We start from the raw sequence: 17,478 nt of genomic DNA, 5'->3' as shown, positions 1-17,478 counted from the left end.
ATAAGTGTGAGGTGATGCATTATGGAAGGACTAACCAGAAGGCTGAGTACAGGGTTAACAGTCGGTTATGAAAATGGATGAACAGAGGGACCTTAGGGTCCAAATCCATACATCCCTCAAGATCGCCACACAGGTTGATAGGATAGTTAAGAAGGCCTGTGGAAGGAGAAGAATTGGTTGGAATTGTTTCATGATAGAATGACAAACATAATATATGTTAGATATAGATTGGTTCAATATAATTTTTTACATCAATTATATCTTACTCCACGGAAATTAAATAGGTTGAAATCAGATAAATGTTTTAAGTGTAAACAAGAGATAGGTATTTTTTATATTTTACTTGGTAATGTTCAAAAAACCTTTTTGGACAGATTTAGCAGTATTTTTAGAATGGGTCACTAAAGTTAAATGTCCTCAGGATCCAATGCTTTTACTATGAGGTAATATATCTGGGATTAATATGAGGTAATATATGATAGCATATAATTATTATGAGGTAATATATCTGGGATTAATATGAGGTAATATATGAGAGTATATAATTATTATGAGGTAATATATCTGGGATTAATATGAGGTAATATATGACAGTATATAATTATTATGAGGTAATATATCTGGGATTAATATGAGGTAATATATGATAGTATATAATTATTATGAGGTAATATATCTGGGATTAATATGAGGTAATATATGATAGTATATAATTATTATGAGGTAATATATCTGGGATTAATATGAGGTAATATATGATAGTATATAATTACTATGAGGTAATATATCTGGGATTAATATGAGGTAATATATGATAGTATATAATTATTATGAGGTAATATATCTGGGATTAATATGAGGTAATATATGATAGTATATCATTATTATGAGGTATATATCTGGGATTAATATGAGGTAATATATGATAGTATATAATTACTATGAGGTAATATATCTGGGATTAATATGAAGTAATATATGATAGTATATAATTACTATGAGGTAATATATCTGGGATTAATATGAGGTAATATATGATAGTATATCATTATTATGAGGTAATATATCTGGGATTAATATGAGGTAATATATGATAGTATATAATTATTATGAGGTAATATATCTGGGATTAATATGAGGTAATATATGATAGTATATAATTATTATGAGGTAATATATCTGGGATTAATATGAGGTAATATATGATAGTATATAATTATTATGAGGTAATATATCTGGGATTAATATGAAGTAATATATGATAGTATATAATTATTATGAGGTAATATATCTGGGATTAATATGAGGTAATATATGATAGTATATAATTACTATGAGGTAATATATCTGGGATTAATATGAGGTAATATATGATAGTATATAATTATTATGAGGTAATATATCTGGGATTAATATGAGGTAATATATGATAGTATATAATTACTATGAGGTAATATATCTGGGATTAATATGAAGTAATATATGATAGTATATAATTATTATGAGGTAATATATCTGGGATTAATATTAAGTAATATATGATAGTATATAATTACTATGAGGTAATATATCTGGGATTAATATGAGGTAATATATGATAGTATATAATTATTATGAGGTAATATATCTGGGATTAATATGAGGTAATATATGATAGTATATAATTATTATGAGGTAATATATCTGGGATTAAGCCAAAATTAAATTTTGCTTCAAAAGGAATGTGTTAAAATTGCACTGGCAGTTGCGGAGCAGTGTCACTGCAATCAGATTCAAATATGCAAATGGTTCGATGGCATGCTGAAATACATAGTTGTACATCTCTTGAAAAAAATTACATCGAATTTAAGGAATGAATATGATAGTTTCTTAAAAATTTGGTGCCCATATCTATATACAGTAGGTATTACATTATGAAATTATCCGCTTAACCTCAAAACCATACAATTTCCTTTTTGTATACAGGTTTAATCTTCTAGAGGCAAAATGTAATGGAATTAATTGTAATTTTAGTACAGATGTTTTTTTTCTTACTTTCCTATTTTGTATCTTTTTTCTATTTCTTTTTTTGTTTTACTTTTTGGGGGTTATTATTTTGGGGGAGGTACAAAATAAAATACTAGGTATTATTGTTTAGATTTGAATGAAAGACAATCCTGGATTTAGATATTAATACATGTATTGAATTTAAATTAAATATTAAAAAAAAGAAGTCTATGGAATGCTGGGATTCATTAATAAGGGGGATTGAATTCAGTAGAGAGGTCATGTTACAACTCCAGAAATCTTTGGTAAGACTACATTGAGAGTATTGTGTTCAGTTCTGGTCACATCATATAGGAACGATGTAGAAGCCATGGAGAGGGTGCAGAGGAGATTCACCAGGATGCTGCCTAGATTGGGGAAAGAAGGCTTATGAGGCAAGGTTAGCAGAGCTGGGACTTTTCACTTTGGAGTGTAGAAGGACGAGAGGAAACCAAGGTCTACAAGATTATAAGAGGCGTAGATAGGGTGGACAGCCAGCACCTGTTTCCTAGGGCAGGATCAGCAAACACCAGAGGACCTATGTCCAAAGTTAAGGGAGAGAAGTTTAGGGAAGTCATCAGGGTATGTTTTTTATTGAAAACACAAGGAATTGTGGATGCCTGGAATGCCTTGCCGGGGATGGTGGTGGAGGCTGAAACATTGGGGGCATTTAAGAGATTCTTAGACACATGGATGAAAGGAAGATAAACGGTTATGGGGAAAGGAGGGTTTAGAACTTAATTTTTCCGAAGGAATATATGGATCGGCACAACATCGAGGGCTGAAGGGCCTGTACTTTGCTGTATTGTTCTATGTTAAAGAATACAAAATCATATCTGTTGTCAACTAACTCAACCCCATTTCACGGAGAACTAGAAAAATCCTGCATTCAGACTTTGGTCCTCACTGAATCATTGCAATTTACAGCATTCTAACAGGCCCTTTAGCACAATATGTCCATGATGACCAAGTTGTCAACCTAACCCAGTTGTATTGTGCATCTGGCCCATATCCCTCTAAACCAGTGGCTCTTAACCTTTTTAGTCCATTCACATACTCCTTAAGTAATCCCTTACAAACCACAGAGCACCTAAGGCAGATTAGAAAGGGATTACTTAAGGTGGTATGTGAGTGGGGGAAAAAAGTTTGACAACCACTGCTCTAAACCTTTCCCATCCATGTACCTGCCTGAAGATATGCCACAATAAAAATAAATCAGTGTATTCACAGGTACCTGACCACAAGTGAGTAATTAGTTATAACCAAAATTTAATTTCATTCATAATGGATCTTGTTGGTACAAAAGCATAGCAAGCAAAATAAAAGTCCTTACCAATGCCAGGAGAAACCACACGTTCATAGTGATAGGGATTCACGCAGACACTGTCACATTTCAGGTCAAACGCATATTGACAATATTTTACATGCTTGAGTTCATTTTTGTGAAGATCAGGCCATCTCCAGAGCCTAGCATAAATCACATGTGGAAAACCTTTACGTCCAGCAACCTGGGGAAGAATGATTTTTTTTTAAATATATATGTACACAAAAGTTACTATAAAATAGATAACAGTAAGCTTGAAACTTCAATTAAAAACAGACTAAGATGTCATGGCAATTAATTAAGTTGCTAAAATGTTTTATTGGGACAAAGAATGAACCTTGATCTGAGAGAAAACTCATGATTTACTATTATCAAGTTTCTCTTCTCTTTTACATCATATACATCTAGTACTGTTACTAATGCTTCATTTAAAATTTTGTTCCAAAATAATTTTCTCTTTGCACATTAATGGCAAGATTACAGGCTAAAATGCACACTTCAGCAACCTAATGAAATTCTGCCAGGTGGGCTATATATAGTACAATCGAGAAATAATAGCTGAATTTTATTTTTCTAAGGTTTACATGAATAAAGACATGATGGTCCAAGAATTCTTAAGGACAAACACAGAACAGTTATTGCACTCAGTAATTTCCCCCAAGTATCCATCAAGGCATGAATGATGATGGACAATTAAACAGCTAACAAGAAGCGACAGCACTAACACCATGCTCATTTTCAAAATTGGCAGGACCTAGAATATGAGTGACAAGGACAAGGTTGAAGCATTTGCAACCACGTTCAGCAGGGAGTTCTCTCTGGTAGACCCATCTTGACTTCATCCTGAGAATTCCAGCATGCCAGAAGCCAATCTTGTCAGTTTTGTTAGTCCATATTATTTCAAGAAATGAATGGAAACACTAATTCTACAAAAGGAGAAAGAAAGAGGCAACATACCAAAGTGCAAGATTCAAGATTTGTGTTCAAGAATTAGCAATACTCTGCGATGTTGTTCCAGTATAATTACAAGACGGCCATTTTCCAACAAAATAGAAAATTTTAAAGAGTAAAAACACAATGCTGAAGAAACTCAGGTCCTTTATATAGCAAAGGTAAAAATACATATCCATTGCTTTGTGCTTAAGCCCTTTATCAAGGTATGGAAAAATGTCAAATGGAAAATTATCCAGGTACATCTTGTTCATCAAAAGGACTAATTTAACAGTTAATTACTGTACAGTCCACTTTCAAACAAGAGCAAAATACTGGAAGGTATCATCAACAGTATTATTGAGCAGGATGTAGCTTTCAACAGCCTGTTCACTGACACCAGGTTTGAAATTATCAAGACCACACCAGTCACAGCTTTGTTTCAACATGAACTGAAGAACTGAATTCCAAAGATGATATCAAAGCCAGAATGACCTCAAGGAGCCCTGATAAAAATGAAGTTAATGGGCATCAAAGGGAAAATCCTCCCATGGCTGGAATTATACCTTGTATAAAGGAAGATGGTGTGGTTGTTGGAGGTCAATCATCCCAAATCGAAAATATTACTATAGAAGTTCTTCAGGGCCCAATCACCATCAGCTGCTTCTTCAAAACATTCCTTTCATAAGGTCAGAAGCAGGGATGTTTGTTGATGACGACAATGTTCAATTCAGTTTGCAACTCCTGAGCAAATTGAAGAGTGCATGCCTGCACACACATGAACCTAGAAACATGCAGGAAAGGGCTGATAAGTGGCAAGAAACATTTGTGCCACAAAGTCCAAGGCATTGCCACCTTCATCGAGAATATCTCATCACCTATCCTTAATATTCAATGGCATTAACCAATGGGAGTCTCCAACATTAACATCCTGGACGTCATTAGTATCTAGAAACTCAGACTAAAAAGGTCACAGAAACATTGTGACCATGAAAACAAGTTAATGACTGGGCTCCCTGTAGTGAGCGACTCACTTCCTGACACCTTAAAACCCTAAAGTCATGGAATGTTCTCCATTTGTCTGGATGATTGCAGCACCAAACTCACTCAGGAAGCTTGACAGCATTCAAAACAGAAAGAAAGTGACTACCTCTAGAACAAAAGATACTGGGCAAATTATTGGGGTTATAGGCTGGACTTGGAAATTGCTACAAAAAATATGTGATAATTAGTTGTATTCCCATTTTTGGGACATAACACCAATCTAGATGACTGTTCAAGAAAGGATGAGACATAAAACAACAAATCATAAATAAATTTGCCCCTATGAAATTGCTGGAATTCATCAATGAAAAGATAATAGCAGAACATTTAAAAGATCATAATATAATTCGAATATCTTTTTTATTTTATTTTTCCATTTGCGTCAAATGCAAACACTTTTCTTCATCTTGAATAATACATAAACAATGCAAAATGATACATAGTTTAAATTTTTATCCCCCAAAAGAAAGAAAGAGAAAACACCTGAATAATTTTACATCAATCAATATTTATATTTTCTAACACAATAGTTCTATATTAAACATATTAATTGGGAGGAGCAGGTGTAGCAGATGGTAATGGATGGACTTCTATTAACAAAATCCATATATGATTTCAAAATCCTAGAAAATTTTCTGGTTGGTTCCTTAAATTATAAATCTTTTTTTCTAATGGTATACAATTTTGTATTTCCACATTCCATCTATCCAACCCTACGATATTGTCAGACTTCCACGTTACCGCCATACACTTCTTAGCCACCGCTACTGCTGCACTCAGAAACTTTCGTTGATACTGGTCTAGCTTCAATTTAAAATCTGTTTCATATAATTCACCTAGCAAAAATATTCTTGGATCTTTTGGTATTCGTATCTTCATAATTCGTCCCAACAATAGACACAAATGTTCCTAAAACTTTCCAACTTTTTCACACAACCAAACTGTATGCAGTAAAGTACCCATTTCTTTGTTACATCTAAAACACTTGTCAGAGCAATTTGAATCAAGTCTATGTAATTTATACGGAGTATAGTATAGCTGGTGCAAAAAAATTATATTGCACCATTTGATAACTAATATTGACTGTATTAGTTACACTCTCTCAACTCATTCTTGACCATACCTCATCTCAAATTTGTATGTTTAATTTTGTTTTGACTTATACAAATCCTTTTTTGAGTTGTCTTGTAATTTCATATACATATTAGTTATGAATGTCTTTATAAATGTATTGGTTATTAAATATTTTAATTGGCTATGTTCCGGAAAAATAAAATTCTCACCTCACTTTTTTTAAATGATTTGAGCTGAAAATATAAAATTGTATTAATCAAAAAGGATTATTTAATGTAAAAAGAATAAGTGGGTTCTGCTTTACTATCAATTTGGCTATTTGATAATTCTTTATTCCTCTTTCCATATGGATTTTGTTCTGTATCTTAAGCAAATGTTTTAGAATTGGTACATCTATTCTTTCTATCAAAAGTTCTTCATACCATTTATATAAAATATGTTCTAGATCTATTTCTCCTATTTTACTCATTTCAATCTGTACCAATGCTGTCTTTTCCCCAGTTTGATAACAGGAAGACAAAAATCTTAATTGTGCTGCTTTATAATAATTTTAAAATTCGGCAATCTTAGTCCTCCCTGATCAAATTTCCAAGTCAGTTTTCCAAAGCTATCCTGGCATTTTATCCAAATAAATTTTCTAACATTTTTATTTATTTCTTTGAAAAAACTTCATTGGTACAGGAATTGGTAATGATTGAGACAAATATTGTATCCTCAAAAATTATTAATCTTTACACAATTTATCCTTCCTATTAAAGTTATTGGTAAATCTTTCCATCTTTTTAAATCCTCACTAATTTTTTTCACTAATGGCAAATAATTCAATTTAAATAAATTATTTAAATTCCTGTCAATATTAATTCCTAGATATTTAATTGCTTCCTTTTGCCATTTAAACTTTGACACCTGTTTACTTTGAGTATCGTCCCCATCATTCATAGGCATCACCTCACTTTTTCCTTAATTAACTTTGATATTAAACCATATTCTGTCAATCATACATTTAATTTTTAAAATATTTCTGGTTTTGTAAGATTATAGTATTACATCATCTGCAAACAAACTAATTTTATGTTCTTATCTTCTATCTGAAAACCTTTAATCACTTCGGCCAATGGTTCTATAGCCAGTGCAAATAAAAATGGTGATGATGGATATTCCCTGCTCGATGATCTTTCTAATAAAAAAGGTTTCGATATTTGCCTATTCGTGACCACCTTCGCCTTTGAGTAATTGTACAAAGCTCTTATCCAATTTATAAAAATATTTGGAATTCCGAAAACATTCAACATTTTAAATAAATAGTCCCATTCTAATCTATCAAATGCTTTTTCCACGTCGAAAGCCACCGCAACTGCTGGTATTTTTTTTCTGGCCTACATTTAATTAACTTATAAACTTAACTATATTGTCAGCCGATCTTCTATTTTTAATAAAGCTAGTTTGATCCATATTTATTAATTTGGGTAAACATTTAGCTAACCTATTATCTAGTAATTTAGTTACAATTTTATAATCTGTATTTAATAAAGATACTGGTCTATAAGAAGATGGTAACAAAGGTTCTTTCCCTTTTTTTTTGGAATAACTTATTAAAGCTTCTTTAAACAATTCAGGTAAAACATTAGAATTTTCCATTTGATCCAATAATCCCATAAAAACAGGAATCAATAACTCTTTGAATTCTTTATAAAACTCTGATGAAAAACTCATCTCCCGATGCCTTGTTATTTGATAAAGACATTGAAGTATCATGTACTTAAACATCTGTAAAAGAATTCCATAATTCCATTTTTCCTCCATATTTAACACACATAATATAACTTGTGACAGATATTCATCTATTTTCTCCCATTTTTCAAAGAATCAGATTGATACAATTTTTTAATTCTTAAAATCATCATTAATTTCCTGCATTTTATAGGTAGTTTGACCAAATTCCCTTTTTGTTGCAATTATTGTTCTTGATAGTTGTTATGTTTTTAATTGCCTTGCTAAAACTTTATTTTTTTTGTGTGCCCGATGGAGATGTGGGGGGGCTGGTAGTCATGGTGGGGAGCTGGCTGATGGAGGACCTCAGTTTTCTTCAGGCTGACTTCCAGGCCAAACATTTTGGCAGTTTCCGCAAAGCAGGACGTCAAGCGCTGAAGAGCTGGCTCTGAATGGGCAACTAAAGCGGCATCATCTGCAAAGAGTAGTTCACGGACAAGTTTCTCTTGTGTCTTGGTGTGAGCTTGCAGGCGCCTCAGATTGAAGAGACTGCCATCCGTGCGGTACCGGATGTAAACGGTCAACCAGTTTACCTATCTCGGCTGCACCATTTCATCAGATGCAAGGATCGACAATGAGATAGACAACAGACTCGCCAAGGCAAATAGCGCCTTTGGAAGACTACACAAAGGAGTCTGGAAAAACAACCAACTGAAAAACCTCACAAAGATAAGCGTATACAGAGCCGTTGTCATACCCACACTCCTGTTCGGCTCCGAATCATGGGTCCTCTACCGGCACCACCTACGGCTCCTAGAACGCATCCACCAGCGTTGTCTCCGCTCCATCCTCAACATCCATTGGAGCGCTCACACCCCTAACGTCGAGGTACTCGAGATGGCAGAGGTCGACAGCATCGAGTCCACGCTGCTGAAGATCCAGCTGCGCTGGATGGGTCACGTCTCCAGAATGGAGGACCATCGCCTTCCCAAGATCGTATTATATGGCGAGCTCTCCACTGGCCACCGTGACAGAGGTGCACCAAAGAAAAGGTACAAGGACTGCCTAAAGAAATCTCTTGGTGCCTGCCACATTGACCACCGCCAGTGGGCTGATAACGCCTCAAACCGTGCATCTTGGCGCCTCACAGTTTGGCGGGCAGCAGCCTCCTTTGAAGAAGACCGCAGAGCCCACCTCACTGACAAAAGGCAAAGGAGGAAAAACCCAACACCCAACCCCAACCAACCAATTTTCCCTTGCAACCGCTGCAATCGTGTCTGCCTGTCCCGCATCGGACTGGTCAGCCACAAACGAGCCTGCAGCTGACGTGGACTTTTTACCCCCTCCATAAATCTTCGTCCGCGAAGCCAAGCCAAAGAGAGAAAAAGAAAACTTTATATACCCTATCTCCCAACTTATAATACTTCTGTCGTATATGCCTTGTATCCCTTTCTGCTTTATAAGATTGTATTATATTGTTTCATTTTTTTATTCCAATAATCTTTTCTCATCATTTTACTGAACATGCAATTCTTTTTCTAAACACAATATATATCCTTATCCAATTGATCAACCTCTCTCATATACTCTTTCTTTATTTTAGATGTATAACATTATTTGTCCTCTTAAACAAGCTTTCTTAGAATCCCATATAATACATTTATTTGTTACTTAATGTTCATTTGTGTCTAGAAAAAACTTTATCTGGTGTCTCATAAATTCATAAAAATTTTTCCTCTTTAAAAGTGCCATATTAAATCTCCATCTATAACCTACAATTTGTTCTTCTTCCAATGTAATTGACATAACTAAAGATGAACTGATAATATTCTTGCTTGATACTCAATCTTTTGAACTCTAGTTTGTAATTGTGTGGAGATTAAGGACATATCTATACTTGAAAATATCTTGTGCCTAAAAGAATGAAACAAGTAATCTCTATTATTAGGATGAATCTTCCTCCAACTATCAATAAGTCTATTCTCTTTCATAAAATTTATTACTGTTTTAAATATTTTATTTTTAATAGTTCCATCAGATCTATCTAATTTTGAGTCAGAAGTAAGATTAAAATCTCCACCCATTATTATTTTCCTCTAAGCATTCGATAATTGTATAAAAATATCTTGTATAAATTTCCCCATCATCTATATTCGGAGCATACATGTTCATTAATGTCCAATATTCTGAGTAAATTTGATCATTAATCACTACATATCTTCCTGCTTTATCTATAGTTGTATCCAATATTTTAATTGGTTACATTTGTATTTATTAATATAGATATTCCTCTGGCCTTAGAATTAAACAAAAAAGACAATACCATATCATCCCAATCTCTTTTTAACTTTCAGTCAAACGAGTTTCCAGCAAAAAAGCTATTTCTATTTTCATCATTTTCATATAGCCTAATACTTTTTCTCGTTTTATTGGGTTCAGAATTCCATTATTATCATTACAATAAAATTCAATTTTCCTGCCATTTAGGTACCAATATTGAATCCTCTGTCCATCCTACGTCTCTCTCCCACTCACACTATATTAATAATGTATGTTACCATATCCTTAATTGATTCAGGTTTAATAAAAAGAGAAAAAAATGGGGGAAAAAAAGCCCCCCTCCACCCCATGATGTTATTCCATCACTAATCCCCTGATCTATACGAGATGTGATTATAATCACAGTAGCACACATGACTTCACAGCAGTCAGCCTCATATTCTCCACTAACTCACTCAATATACCATATTATACCCTGCTATATTCTTATCAACAATTCTACTTTTTTCATAGATCTTTTAAAATACATATAGATCACCTTTAGGTTAAACCTTCCTCCCCATTTAAACTCTCTCAAAAACTTATCTTTTTTTCAGTTAGAACAAAGCATCTTCTGTAAGAATAAACCATTCAAGTATCAGCATCCACCTGTCTTTTTCAGGTAATGAATCAGCCTTTGCCCCATTAGGGCTCAATAAAAAAATCTATTTCTCCCACCTGGGACAAAAACCTTCAATATAGCTGGATGCCTCAAGACAAAGGCATAGCCTTTCTTCTACAAGACATCTTTAGCTGGATTAAACTCTTTCCTCTTTCTCAACAATTCAAAGCTTGTGTCTGGATAGAAGAGAATCTTATTTCCATTATAAGTCAGAAGTGATGGTCTTTCTTTAACATAATTTGCTGCCAGCTCCAATATCTTCTCTCTCACTTCATATCGAAGGAATTTGACCTGTGATCAGGCTCTCTCAATCTCCAGGTCTCCTTGGAATTCAGCCTGTCCAAAGATTCTGGTATCCAACATTGCAAAAACTTTTTAATGTCTTTTTTTTAAACAAAGACTTTCATTTGCTTAATCCTTAAAGTTGGATGTAGATCTCTTACACGCTGTTGTGATTGTTCATCTCTGGATTTCAATAATTTTTTATTGAAAATTTTATTCTCCATTTCCATATACAATATTTATCCATAACATAAAAATTATGACAAAAATTATACAATTTTTACATATTTTCTCCCCCCTCAAAAAAGTAGGAAAAAGGGTAAAGAAAAAGCCTGTCTAATAAACCTATAACTTTAAATTAATTAATTGCAGTTAACATAACAGTCTTAAACCATAACTAATTAGGATAGGTTGGATGCTGGGGGGGTGGGGGGGGGGGGGGAGCGGGTGGTGGATGCTGTAGGTAAAGTTGTAGCAATAAAATCCATGTAGGGTTTCCAAATTTTATCAAATTTTTCTGGTTTTCAACACCACAATTTCATCAGATTTCCATGTTACAGCTATAAATTTCTTTGCTATTGCTACACTTAAAAACTTCTTTTGATCAATATCTAACTTCAATTGGGAAACATCTCACAATAAAAATACTCTGGAATTCTTCATTTCAGCTGCATACGTAGAAATATCTATAATTGTTTCCTTTTCCTTCTTCAAAATTCCTTGTTCTGGACGTTTTCCTTGTTCTTCCAGGTACTCCTCGTTCACTGGAGCTGGAGGCTTCAGGAATCTTTTTTTTAAATTGCCTCTGTCTTTTTATGTTTCCTGCGCATGCGCGAGGAGTCACGCATGCAGAGTCATTTCTCCCATTGTAATCGGCCATTGTCGGGAGAAACCCTGCACAGCAATGTCCAAGGTCTCCCCAGCTGCTGGCCTATCTCCCTTAGACAGCTTCAGGATCCTTCCTCAAAGGTAGGCCTCTCTTCTTTTCCTTGCTCTTTTTTTTGTTCAATTTCTTGTGTCACTGTAGCAGCTTTGTCCTTCTTTGGTGGCATGTTGATCTGTTCTATACATCTTTAAACATTTCTTTCTTCTGTTTTCCATAATTTTTATCACATTTTTATCATTTTTTTTCAACTTTATCGAGGAGAGTAGGGGTTTACAGTCTAACCCCATATCATCACGTGCACGTCCCCAATATAAATGGGATACCATGCAAGTTTGCAAGAGGTCTTTTAAAATGTAACAAATAAGAGAGAATAATGGTAACCAGGGTAAGCACTCTTCAGCAAAACTCTTAATACAGCACACTTGGTTTTTTCCACTATTGGATTTTATGATTACTCCAACAGCTTCAATTCACCAGTACCTTTGTTTGAAGAAAAGATGTTACACAGTAGGGTAATAGTCATTTCAGAGAACCAAGAAAGCATGGGAACCAGGATTTGGAAGGGACCAGTGGAAATCAGGAAAGCTAGCAAATTGGAAGAGATTGTATCACGCATCACTCGGTTAGCCAGACGCCAAGCCATCAGGATTTTTGAATAGTCTGATTGCAAATAATCTGATTTTTAGATTTCCAGGAGGTATTTAATAAAGGGTTCCATAAAGGATTAGTTCACAAGAGCATATGTTTGAAGATAATGGGAGTGGCCAGCGAACAGAACAAATCTGCAGATGCTGGTGTGAGTGCAATACATGTACTAGTGCAATAATGTACTAGAGAAACTGAGCAGGTCACATAGCATCCACAGGAAATAAAGGGTAAACAATGCTTTGGGCCTGGGCCTTTGTCAGCTGCAAGGAAAAAGACAGGCACCTGAAAAAATGGTGAGTGGAGAGAGGGAGGGAGGAGAACAGGCTAACAGGTAAGAGGTAATAGGTTGATCCAAGTGGGAGGGTAGAAGAGAAACAAGAAACAAGCTGAGAAGTAGTAGGGTGAGAGGGCAGAGGATAGGTCTGATAGAAGGAAGGGGTTGGAGGAAATCGACAAAGAGGTAGGGAAAGAGAATCACATGGGGAGGGAGCTTGCAGAAATCTGAGTTGATGATAATGCCGCCTGGTTGGAGACTGCCAAAAAGGAATAGGTGTTTCTCCACCCTCCCCCCTCCCCCCATCCAATTTTTGGGTGTCCTCAGTTTGGCAGAACATGAAGCCGTGCACAGACATGTCAGCATGGCAATGGTGTGTGGAATTAAATGGTTAAACATGTTGTTTTTCAGAGGGCAATAAAACAAAGTAATGAGGTGTCACTGGAATCAATGCCAGAGCATCATCTGTAAATGAAGAGCCATATATTCTGCTGCTAAATTTGTTGTTGAGAATAATAGATTCACCAGCAAATTTTGAGGGCACACAGACTGCCTGCAGAGATATTGATGAATTAAGTAAATGGCAAGATGTTAACAGATGGTACTTAATATGGGACAAAGAAAGGTTATTTGTCTAGGAAAGAACAATGAAAAGCAAAATATTATTTTAATTGAATTAAATTTGAAATGTTGCAGTGCAAAGTGATCTGGAGGTCTTAGCATATGAAATAATGCAACAAATTAGTATACAAGGAGACAAACAACTAATGGAATACTGGCCCTTGCAGCAAATTAGGGAAATTTTCATATAACTTTGAAGGGCAATGGTAAGGACAAATGTGAAGGACTACATAGTTTTGGCCTCCAATTTTAAGGAAGAATGTACTTGCATTAGTGGCAACCAGAGAGAAGTTTTGCTTGCATGATTGCTAGGATGAAGTGGTTGATGTGGGAAGAAAGATTGGGTTTAGTTTCCCTATACTCTTTGGAGCTGAGAAAATTATGAATTGATATAGACAAGATTTTGAAGGGAATTTATCAGATACTACAAAGTCAGAAAATGGAGTTGCTTATTTTAGATGAACTATTTTTTAATTTAGACATACAGCAAAGTAACAGGCTCTTCTGGCCCATGAGCCTGGGATGAAACGGAAGCAATCAGAGGAAACCCACGCATACATGAGGAGAACATACAAGCCCCTTACAATCAGCACCTGATTTGAATCTGGGTCACTGGGGCTGTAATAGCATTGCACTAACTGCTATGTTCCTTGCATTCTTTCAATACATTCTGGATCTTTGTAATTCTCTACTGAGGAGAGCTATGAATGCAGAGTCAAAGTATTTATTTATGGTGCATATGAACAGATATTTAAACTACACGCAAGTCAGGGGTGGTGGTGGGGGGGGGGGGGGGGGGGGAGGTGGTGGAATTGGAAAAGACTGATGATGTTCATGCCAAGATCAGCCATGATTTTACTGAATGGTGAAGCAGTCTCAAGGGATTGACTTTCCAAATCCTACTCCTGTTTCTTATGTTTTTTTAAATATTTAATATAAAGTAACCCACACGATTGGCATCCAATCCACCAATATAAACATCAATTCCCTCCACTATTATACAGCTGCAATGTACACAGACTCCGCAATTATTTATTAAGGATACTTCTATTTCATCTCCAAAACCTGCAAGTTCTGTCAAGAACATGAACAGCAGGTTCAATGGAATTCTACCATCTTCCTGTCATCCTGGACTTGGCCCAAATCCTGGAATTCCCTAAACAAACATATTTTTAGATGATAAGGTGGCTAAACACTATTTTCACTGATCTTATCCATAATGCCCACATTCCAATAAATGGATTTTAAAAAGACCAGTGCTAGTAATATACTTCGTTGGGGTTAAATTCATAAATTTAAGGAACCACAACTCTCCATTAAACTAAAGCAGAGCATAGCCTGAAGATATTGTCTTTACTACAAAGTGCAAGACAACGAGCTTGATTCCATTAAGTGGCTTTTAAGACCACTTTTTTTTGTTTGAATTAGGAAAATGTATTTGCAATTATCAGAACCATAGAACATTAAAGCACGTAAACAGGCCCTTCTAGCCCATGCCAAAATATTTTTCTGCCGAGTCCCCCCCCCCACCAAATGTTTCCCCTAAACTTTTCCCCTTTCACCCTCAATCCATGTCCTCTGGTTTGTATCTCACCTAAACTCAGTGGAAAAAGCCTCCCTTCATTTACTCTGTTAATACCCCTTATCATTTTAAATACCTCTATCAACTCTCCCCTCTTTCTTCTACGCTCCAGGGAATGAAGTAATAACCCATTTAACCTTTCCCATAACTCAGTTCCTGAAGTCCAAACAACATTTTAGTAGCAAATGCTGTCATAACACAAGCAATCCATTGCAATCATTGCTGGTAACTAGCTTGCATGTCATCTCTGTATTTGCATGGATCCCCTCCCACGTCCCAGACACATACAGGTAAGGGTGGGGGGGGTTGGTTCAGTAGGTTCATTAGCCTTGTGGATGCATTTGGGAGGCTTGGACTCGGGTTGGATGGTCACAAATGTTGAAATTTAAAAAATTCTCTGTGTGGAGAGACTTCTCTCCGTGTACATCTCTCTCTCTGTGTGGGGAGAATTTTTTCTGTATATATGCATCTCTCTGCAGAGGGAGAGTTCTCTCTGTAAAGAACAACTCTGATTATCCAAGATCTTCATTTAACCACTTTTTAAAAAAATTTCAGATACATGAGAATATCCAAAACAAATCAAAAATCTTCATTTATCCAAAAAATTTTTTCGAGCCAAACTGACTTCACAGGTTGAAAAAAAATTCACTTGACGTGATTTAGAATGATGATTTTCCTTGTTTCAGGCAACTCCCTCCCCCTTTCTTTCCATTTCATCTTTACCTTCTCCTATTGACTTCTCTCCAACTCTCCTTCTCAAATTGCATGCCACTGTCTCCCAGCCGCAAGCAGTCAGAAGAATCCCTTGTCATAAAGGAGAGCAGTCTCCCAGGCAGGAACGGGACCTCAGGCTCAGTGACATTCCCTCCCCGATAGACAAGACACCGACACCAAAAACTATCTTTGGCCTACTAATGCATAGGGAGGATAGAGAATCAAGACTCCAGCATCAGAAACTCCAGTGACCAGGGAGACTGAAACCAGCTGGCTCACTAGTGAGTGTTCCATTGGCTTGGGAAGCCTCCCTGGGGATCAGCGGCAGCTTTGGCTACGTGTCGGGGGATCGGCGGTAGCAGTTGGTAGGTCTCTGTGATTGGCTGCTGCCAGCATTTTTGTTTTGGTGAGAACATTATTTTAATGCTTAAAAAGTCTTCTCTTGTTGTTTGTTGATTTTAAAACATTAATACAAGTAATTTGCTGTTTCTACTAGGCCAGTTCTCCTAAAACAAATCACCTATCTGACACTTATCCGGTCCTGACCATTTCAGATAATCAAAGGTACTGATGTATACGTCCCTATGCGTGGGGAGAATTCTCTCTGTACACATCTGTCCCTCTGCGTGGGGAGATTTCTCTTTGTACATATCCATCCCTCTGAATGGGGAGAATTCTCTCTGTACTGTGACAAGAGTATATAGATATGTTTTTGGGAGATAAATTGAGGCAGGGTTTTTAAGAGTAGATCACATACAAACACTTTAAAACACATTTTATTTAAAATACTGGAGCTCTGATCATGCTATACATGTCGGCCCCAGAGCCTTTGCAAAAGCTTTGGAGAGTGCACAAGAGACTTCACTGATGGATTGTTGTTGACAAAAGGAGACAGATGAAAGAACTTGTGGGAGCCGCATTCTATCTGGAGTGGAACTCGCTGTTCTAGGAGGGTCATGTGGTTTTGCAAGTAGAAAGAATGAGAGAGAGAGAGAGAGAGATCAGTTCTGCAGTTTATCAGTCAGCAGCAGCAGCTGGGACTGGAACAGGACAAGCTGGCAAGCTTTGGTAAACCCCATTTTGATGTATAGATCAGCCTGGTCAAAGCCCTTGTGGTTCACGCAAGAGGAGACGACTGGATGCCTAATGTTTCACTTGGAATAATAGAAATAAAAAGGAATTCTGTGGTGAGCTGAAAGAAAGAGATTATCATCTGGAGAACCCTGAAGGGGCAAGTTTCTTCGGCAAGACACTGAAGTGGCTGATTAAAATAGAATCAGTTGTCGGTGTCCAGCAAACAGAAAATATCTCTCTGAAAACCAACAAGAACCTTCCTGAGTGGTAACCATTTACCTTTCAAGCACCAAAGCCTGATGAACTTTATAAATGTTAAATTCTGTGCACAGTATTAGAATTACCTGCA

General features: G+C 35.9%; 1 protein-coding gene across 4 annotated transcripts in view; it reads right to left on the bottom strand.

Moving 5' to 3' along the window:
* smad4b (SMAD family member 4b) overlaps nt 1-17,478 on the bottom strand; it is a 179,902-nt gene that overhangs the window by 110,406 nt on the left and 52,018 nt on the right. For all 4 annotated transcript variants that reach the window (XM_069923907.1, XM_069923908.1, XM_069923905.1 and 1 more), the window contains exon 3: nt 3,359-3,533. In XM_069923907.1, coding sequence (XP_069780008.1) covers nt 3,359-3,533 — 175 coding nt within the window. The remainder of the gene's footprint in view (nt 1-3,358; nt 3,534-17,478) is intronic.

Source organism: Narcine bancroftii, chromosome 3, assembly GCF_036971445.1.
Source record: "Narcine bancroftii isolate sNarBan1 chromosome 3, sNarBan1.hap1, whole genome shotgun sequence".
Classification (NCBI taxonomy): domain Eukaryota; kingdom Metazoa; phylum Chordata; class Chondrichthyes; order Torpediniformes; family Narcinidae; genus Narcine; species Narcine bancroftii.
This window is presented reverse-complemented; position numbering and strand designations above follow the sequence as displayed.